Source organism: Watersipora subatra, chromosome 8, assembly GCF_963576615.1.
Source record: "Watersipora subatra chromosome 8, tzWatSuba1.1, whole genome shotgun sequence".
Taxonomy (NCBI): domain Eukaryota; kingdom Metazoa; phylum Bryozoa; class Gymnolaemata; order Cheilostomatida; family Watersiporidae; genus Watersipora; species Watersipora subatra.
Genome location: NC_088715.1, coordinates 23,830,981 through 23,840,282, shown reverse-complemented (window position 1 = coordinate 23,840,282; position 9,302 = coordinate 23,830,981). Strand labels below are relative to the sequence as shown.

The following is a 9,302-nucleotide window of genomic DNA, read 5'->3' as shown; positions in this document are numbered from 1 at the left end:
GCCAAAAGTCAACAACGATCAGCACAAGGACAGAACATTGATAACGCGCCACTGCGGAGCGCGTTATATTTGATCGGGTGCACATTGTTTGTTTTGAGAACGTGCGTTCATTTGCGCACCACTTATGCGCGCTCCTTAACAGAAATGACATGTAACATATAAGGCTTACTGATATAATTATTTCCAAAGCATTTTTTACATAATACAAAGGAGAAACTTTTACTTTCAATGGGAACAGTGCTGTTGGTCCCCCTTTTTAGCCAGCGCATCAAAGTCTGGAGTGAGTTTAGTTGTAGCAGTTCTCAGGATGGATCTGAGGTGTTGGTCTGTTAATTGGAATCTGTGGCTAGCCTTGTTGATGTTCATGATGCTGTACGTCTGTTCACACACGTAGGTCGAACCGAACAACGCCAGCATCTTCTGCGCTGTCCTCCGGAGATTTGGAAATGCGGCTTCATTGAGTGAAGCATAAAAGTCATTCAGTTTCAGAGAGTTGAACTTCTCATTTAAGACTGGGTTGGACTGAAGGTCGATCAGTTCAAGCTGCAGCTTCTCTGGAGCTGTTTCGGGGTTTTGTGACAGAGGACAGGCCACCAACTGAAGTGACTTGTCAACTTGTATCAAAATCAGAAAACCGACGGCAGAATTCTCCGAGCAGCGCATCTAGTGGCTCGATGTATTTCTTCACTTTTGCGCCGGCCTCTTTCAGCGCAGCTAGTGTGGGAAAATGTGTGAATGACTTATTTAAAATTTGCCTGGAGAATAAAACCAGCTTGGATTTGAAAGCTTTCAGTTTGTGTACATGTCCTGCACAAACTGATCCTTCCCCTGTAGTTTCATGTTGAGCTCATTCATGTGTGAAAATACGTCCGCAGCAAACGCAAAGTCACACAGCCAGCTCTTGTTGCTCAGCTCAGGAAATTTTTCAACCTTTCCATGTAACTCCAAAAATGCACCAATCTCCTCTTTGAGCTCCCACACTCGTTGAAACACTTTGCCCAAACTTAACCAGCAGACTCGGATGTGATAAAGCCGGTCCTGGTGATCCGCATCAGTTTTCTCCAGAAACGTAATGAACTGACGGTGCTGAAGTCTCCTTGCGCAAATAAAGTTGGTGAGTTTCACGACAGGATTCACGACATGATTCAGCTGTAATACCGATTTACATAGAGATTCCTGGTGGATGATGCAGAGGAGAAAAATAACATCCTGGTCAGGATTTCCATCTTTGACTTTATTCTGGATTCTCCTCAGCAGGCCAACGTTTTCCCCGTTAAATTCGGAGATCCATCTGTGGTGGCGTTGATAAGTTTACTCCAAGGGAGCTTCATATTTTCGATGACAGCAGACACCCGGTCATACAAGTCTTCTCCTGTGTTTGTCTTTTCAGAGACTCCATTGTCAAAAACTCCTCCGTTATTTCAAAAGTGTCGTTAATCCCTCGGATAAAAATGAGGAGCTGAGCAGTGTCTTTGTCATCAGTGCTTTCATCCAGTGCTAATGAATATAACGTGAATGACTCTGCCTTTTTATTTAAGTTGCTGGTGATATCTTCATCTACTAGTTCCAAACGGCGAGTCACTGTCCTGCGCGATAAACTGATTTTTTTCAAATTTGTCTTTGCTCTCTGGGCCCAAGACACTTGCTGTCTCCACCGTACATTCTTTTACAAACTTGACTTCAAACAGAGGCTTGCTGGTCTTTGTCAGTTTGAATGAAAGCATAAAACTGGCCTTGGTACTTGACTCCTGAATGGCAGTTTGGCGGTGAAAAAAGTTTTGTTGAGCCTGTAAATTAGCCGCCAACTTTTGAGCAGTAGCTTCCTGTTCTTTTGTTGATAGCTTGCTAGCATAGTTAGCATGCTTTGTAGTAAAGTGATGGCTAATATTATATTCTTTAAAAACCGCTACAGTTTTCTCACATATCAGGCATACAGCAGATGATCGGTGTTCAGTGAAAAAATATTTAGTTGTCCACTCCTTTTTGAACACTCGACATTCTCTGTCCACCTGCAGAGAATGTCCGCTTTTCTTTTCTTAGGTCCGCTCATCTTTACAGAAGGACTGAGGGGGTCAAAAAGCAAACGTGGAGCACCATAATATGCCGAACCTCACCAAAGTCAATGTATCTAGAGTGCGCCATCTAGTGGGAACACATAAGAATTGCAGGGAAAATGAAACATTAAACCATAACTGTCACGAACAACTTTTATCGTATTTACTAGGTAAATCAGACACGCTGATTCCGATTTTGTACTCAAAATACAGATTAGGCAACTAACCTTCAAAGTCATTTAGGCTTTTTAAAGCGTTTCAATATCCGTTTCGAAAACAACACAATCGGCATTACACGCTCCGCCCATTTAGAATTACAAGTCCGATTTAGAATAATAGAGATCGGTGTTTTAAAACCCATTATTACCTAAATCCAGCCTGTGAAATAATTTCATTTTTTTATGAAAGGTATATAAACTATTTAAAATTGCTTGTAGCTTGTTACATGCCGTTTAAATGGGCTGAACGCCGAGAAAAATGAGCTCAAAAAGCGAGGTTTTTTCACAAGCTAGCGTTGGTATCGCGCTTGTTAAAATATGCAATGCTAAATAGCATAGCTACCTTTCAGAACAGACTGATAATATTTTTGAGGCTGAACTTAGATATTAATGGATTTTAAAACATCCTTCTCTATTATTCTAAATCGGTCTAAACATCCCTACGTAACTTCTGTTCCTACAAAGCTAGATTTTGTTACGTAATTTTGGGCGGAGCTTGTTATGGCAATCGTGTTGTTTTCGAGACCAATATTAAAACGCTGTAAAAAGCCTTCATTACTCTTAAAGTAAGTAGACTAATCTTTATTTTGAGTGCAAAATCGGAATCAGCGTGTTTGATATACCTAGTTAATATGTTAAAAGTTGTTCGTGACAGTTATCGCTTGTTTATTTCAAAGTTAATTTAATTAATTTCTTCAAGATCGGCGAGCCGGATTAAAAGGTTTAACGGGCCGCATGTGTCCCCCGGGCCGTAGTTTGCCCATGCCTGGACTTTAGCCTCATCTCACTTTTTGCTATAAAAGCCGGAGCAAAATACACAAAAGATGGAACTAAAGCTATGTAAACTAACAATCAGGTTCCTAAAATGTATTTTGCAGCAACTTTTACATCTCTATTTGGTCCGGTTCCACCAGGTTGGCGACTCATTTTAATTAACTTTTTTACCACTAAAGTTAAAAACACCAAATTAAGTAAAGCGTTGAAAGAATAAGCTGGCATGAAACTATATTACTCAGATAGATATTCCCACTAAAGTTTAACATGGATCTAGTAGCTTCATCAGGAGAGATGTACCCTGGGACTGATCCAATAGAAATACCGATGATGAAAGTAATATAAACTCCAGCTAATGAGAGTTTACCAATGTTTTTCGTAACTCTTGATGAGTTGTGGTCATGCGACGGGCAGACTACGTAGAATCAATCAAGACTTGCCAACGTAAGCAGAAAATAATGACTTTCTATTATTCCTGTGGGTATTACAGCAGTTGCTGCATTTAGAAAGCTGCTATCATATGTCCAAAGGAACTCCTTGAAATAGCAGCTAGTACAGAAAGCATATGTACCTCCTTGAAGCATATCAATATATGTAATCCCAATCAGAATGTAGTAGTAACCTCTTTTGTTTTTATTTAGATGGTATGGCAACGCCAATAAGATGGAGAAAGTTTATGATGAAACAGGCAATATATAGTGATGCAGTTAGACTAGAGAGAACAGTATCACACACCAAAGTTGTGTTATATCGATACATTATGACACGTGTTGACTTGGCGAGTGCTCAAACTGAAAAAGCAACATATCAGAAAAACATCAAGTTCCTTAAAGAATTTTCATAAGAAAACCACAGATTAAATATTGATTCAACTCTTTTATCTGTTGATGAAGCAATACGATGAAGAGTGGAATATCCTCAAATAAATTACTCGCTCGCTGACAGGTGCTGGATATTGCTATGTATGATTGTTATATATGGTTCTGACTGAGTTCTTAATAGTGTTTGTGAGTGTTATTGACACTTGTAATGTAAACATCAATAATCGCTATGAAGCATCTTAGAGCCTGATGACAGCTGTATGTATAATACTGGAGTGGTTGAGATGTATGCTTTTTTGAGACTGTCCTACTTATAAAAAATAGGGTCATTGAAAAAAGAGTTATTTTTCTCTGTTGGAATGTTAGAAAAGAAGCAAATTCATACTCAAGAACTTTTTATGCAACGAAAAACAAGATTTGTATCGCTATAATCATATGAACTATTTATAATTTATACTGCCAAAATAACTTTAAAAGGAACTCGTTAATTGTGTTTGGTCAGTCTATGTAAAATGCAATAGCATTGCATATTAGTAGCATGCAGTGACTTTCTGAATTACAAGGTTTATTGTAAAATTGGTATAAAAACAATGGTTGTCTTAAAATTAAACTTAAGTTAAAATTTGTTGAATGGTTTTAAAAAGTGTATACCTCGAAAAAATATAAAAATTTTCATATTGGTGCAAAAGTTAGCAATTTTGTTCTAAGGATGATATAAATAGTTGAGGCTTTCAGGTTTGACTAAAACCTGATGAAGAGATATCTATTCAAAACTGTTTTAAATTCATTCTTTTAACGATTATATACATAATTGCTATGAGTCATGCTATGCAACACATCATGACTAGTACTTGCTCTCATGGCTCATATTAGCAAGTTTAACAATACTGACAGTATCATACCCAAATTAGTCATTGGTAGTTTGCCAGATTAATGACAAGTAGCAGACAACCACATTACTTGTCGTCGTTTCTAAGCTGAATTTTAATACCATTGCAACGCTGTGCATTTCTCTATTTAAAACTATATATTTTACCAAATATAAAACAAAGTATAATTTTGTCATCGGCACATTATGGGCAATCTTTTTACACCCAGGTTTGCTAAATTTCACGAGTCTACATAATTATTCATAGCTGCAGAACTATAAGGGTCAATAGGCCACAGATTGATAGCCTTAGACCATCAGAGCTATTGACGTCAAATGAGATCAAATATTGATTTTTATTTAGAAAAAGGGTTTTGTATGGTTTAATCTAAAACTGCTATTCGATCAAAGCGCTACATTGTATTTTATTTTTCTTAGCTTGTCTTTTCAAAATATACAATAATATAAATGTTGAACTGTTGCTTCTCTTGATAGAAGCTCCAGTGGTTATCATATAGTCAACTGTCATGGCTAATGCTGTTATCTAAAGGTTTTTGCACCCTAAATTATTAGTTGACACAAAATATATTTGAATTAATGCTTGGAAATAAACAAATATAATCCAATAAACGAGAAACACAACTTCACTAACATAAAAACTGAAAAAATAACATCGAATTAGCTACATTGATGTAACTTCACACCAAAATAGTAAATTGCTAAAACATGGATTGCTACAGACTCATAGTAAAACTACAATATTTAGATACAAAAGAGCATTCAAGTTGATACTAATACAAACATTTCACAGAAAATCAATAGCCTTAATAATAAACTAGCTTTCTGCTCTTGTTAGTGGAACAATTGAATACTATCAGTTAAAAACTTGTTGAACACAACCAGGAGTAGAGTAAAAAGGAAAATAGTTTTTAAATGTGTTTGGTTCTTGCCATAAAATGGACAAAAAATTTCTTTTCATTCAAAATTGGCTCCAAATGAAACTACTTAGCAGATGGTCAATTTAGGTTTAAGCAAAAAGCTATTAACGTCAAAGGCCAAACAATGTTCACTCAACATATAAGAAATGTAAGGAAAAGGGCTTGACACATAAAATGCTGGATGAAAACACTGCTTCGTCTTGTTACTAAATACGTGTAGCTAGAACTTAACGGGTTAATTTGGAACATTTACAGCTCTTCTTACTTTAGTGACAATCAAGGTCTTTACCTCTGGTAGGTATTTCTGGTAAACATAGCAATATAAAATAACATTAGCTATACCATAAACCGCTTGAAAAACTAGGGTAATCCATTCAATTGCATGAATGAGCCTTACATCATCCTTTGCTAAAATAGCCGTAGCAACAAGCATAAGAGATGGAACTAAAGCTATGTAAAATAGCAGACAGTTACCTATAACATATTTTGTAGCGATCTTCACGTCTCGATGTGGTCGAGTCCTGGCAGGTTGGCGATTCATTTTCATCAATTTCATGATCGCCAAAGTTAAAAACACTGCATTAAGTAGCGTTGGAAAAAAGAATTGGCATGAAACTATATTAGTCAGATAGATATTCTCACTAAAGTTAAAAATGGCCCCAGTAACCTCATCAAGAGAGATGTGCCCTGGGACAGATCCAACAGCGATGTCAATAATGAAAGTGATAAAAACTCCAGCTAATGAAAGTTTACCAATGTTAGTCGTGATTCTTGATGAGTTGTAATCATGAGGTCGACAGACTGCGTAGAATCGATCAAGACTTGCGAGCATGAGTAAAAAGTAACGACTTTGTATTGTCCCTGTGCATACTACAGCGACTGTTGCATCCAGAAAGCTGCTGCCATATGTCCAGAGAAACTCTTTGAAGTAGCAGCTAGTACAGACAGCATATGTACCTCCTTGAAGCATATCAATAGAAATAATTCCAATGAGAATGTAGTAGTAGCCCTTTTTTTCAGACTTGGATGTAACCACAAGTCCAATAAGGTGGAGAAAATTGATGATGAAGCTGGCAATATAAAGTGATTCAGTTATACTAGATAGAGCGGTATCACACACCAAAGTTGTGTTATAACGGTTCATTATGACACGTGTTGACTTGCTTGGCACTAGAACTGAAAAGGAAACCTGTATAAAGGGCATCAAGGTCTAGAAAATATTTCTATTAGAATTTCATAGAGTGGATATTGATTTACCTCTTTTAACTGTATAGATGAAATGGCATGATAGAGGGTGGAATATCTTGAAATATATTATTTTCTAACAAGTGCTATATTTTGCAAGGTATTATTTTCATAGATCAACCCGTAGAGTTTTATGATAACGTTTACCAGTGTTTTTAGACATTACAAAATTAATGTCAATGAGGTAGTAGGATTTCTTAGTCTGGTAATATCACTTCCTATTCTACACTCTGAAAATATGACATATTGACAGTCTCTCAGCTAACCTTAAATTAGTTTAAGTACGAAAAATTATTTTCAATTGTTTATTGCTAAGTTAAAAAGGGAATAAAATTATGCCTGAAAACTTTCTATCCAACCAGCATTGAGAGGACCCATACAGCTACAGTAACAAGTATCGTCTATACTGCCAATTTCATCATCAGAGAGACTATTTAACTGTTTCTTTGTTTGAAAATCTCTATAAAATATAACGAAGCTGCATGTTGGTAGAAATACATTTGAGTTACCATTTTCATTCAAAAGTTTCCATGAGACATGTAAGTTATTGTGACCAACTAGAACTTGCTGAAACGCTTTGTAATCAATTTAATTTATCACCGATTATTCCAAAAAGACTTTATTTAGTTATGTTTCTGACTATTTCTGTTGGCAGTAATCAAGTTTAACAGTAACCATGTTAGTTATTTTGCTATAAATAAACGTTGCTTGCACAGGACACCTGTTGGACCACAGAATAACAACCCTTAACACTACATCCACCTACAGGTCAGCAAAACAAAATAGGCAAAGCAAAAAATTGTTTGCCTTTCCTGATAAATATATGTTCAGTATTAGGACTATTTTCAATACAGCAAATGATGTTAGCATTGTACTTATTGTAGCTAACCTTCTCTCAATATCTCTAAAGAGTATAGATTGTCTTCAACTCTTGACTTGTTGACGTTTCGTACCCTTACAACTAAAGTATCACATTTTTGTTATGGTGTATATCTTACAAACCTTTTACTAAACAACAGTTAAGTACTTGTTTGGGAGCCGGAAGAGGTTGACAGACTATTTGATTCTGTCCTCTTGCAATCTGTGATTATTCCGACAGCTAGGCATGTTACCGTGTCCTTTTTTATCACCAACACTAAAACTGCTTTTTAATGGTTTTGTTAGTTTTGTACATTATTTAGTGTGCAATTAAGAATCGACTGGCCTGAAGGTCTTTGCCTCACAAGTCAGTATCACATGATCTGCGTGTTCGCTGTTAGCATTTTTAATTTGCATTAATTTCAGTGTTACCGTCTCCAAAGTACTTTTTTTCTTACTACACTTTCTCATGCTACCCTTATGGTAGTATCGTGTCTCACCTTTAGAAAGAAGGTTTTTTTAAACATTTTCCATTCATTTTTTTTTCTTTTACTAGGATAAAATATAGTATTTGAGAAAATACGGAAGTTCCAAATTATCAGTTTGCAAATCCTTTGCTCAATCAATCAGTAAACTAACTGTTTCTGAGGCAGCAGTTAGCAGAGATAATTAGTTTTAGCCCTTTGCTCTGTACTAGTAAAAGATTTTTGACAGTCGAAATCTAGTGATCGCTATACTGTTTCTACTATTGGAAAACCCCTGGAATGGCAAACGTCATTCGCAACTACGAAAATCCGGCCGACGCCATGTTGAGATAGCGTTTGAGTAAACTTCATTGCGTTCATTGTGAGAAAGAAATCTAGTTTCAAATTTAACAGCTATGGAAGATCACGAATACACTGCTAAATCAAAGGAACAGACTACTGAGATTACTACTAATAATTTATGTACCAGACCGAAGAAGGTAGGAGCACAGTGCTATTGCTATTCCATGGATTGCGAAAGCTGAAGAAATGGACTTTCAAAGGAAAGGACAGGAAATTTCACATGTTAGTCCCTTCTACTACTAGTTCTATTACTATTGCTAAAATCTACGTCTACTACTAGTTGTGCTACTACTGGTTAGTTCTACTACACTAGTCACTGGGTGAGTGAAATTCGATCAGTGTCACTACTGAGTGTATGAGTTTGACTGTGTGTTGTCGGCAATTAGATAAATTTATAAAATATTGAGTGAACTTTTTCTTCTTTCAAAACGAAGGTTTTTTATTATTTAAAGTTGAAATCTTTATTCAAAATCAAATGAATCCTATTTTTTGTGAATATTAGAGCAATGTCTAACATCCAGATTTATTTCAAGTTTATTATACTCCACATATTGATAGCCTTAGAACCTTAAAGCCATAGGTATTACAAAAGATGTAGCTATAGGCTATAGCTATGATAAAAATTTCTAAGTGTTACAAAATATTAATTTTTATTTTGAAGATGTTTATTTTTTTAATAATCATAGCTTGCTAGTCAAT

The 9,302-nt window shown here is 36.0% G+C and overlaps 1 protein-coding gene across 1 annotated transcript; it reads right to left on the bottom strand.

The window, feature by feature from the left end:
- Positions 1-225: 225 nt before the first annotated feature.
- On the bottom strand, positions 226-663 carry LOC137402383 (EPM2A-interacting protein 1-like). Its single transcript, XM_068088884.1, has one exon. The coding sequence runs from the start codon at positions 661-663 to the stop codon at positions 226-228; it is 438 nt and encodes a 145-aa protein (XP_067944985.1).
- Between the last annotated feature and the right edge of the window lie 8,639 nt (positions 664-9,302).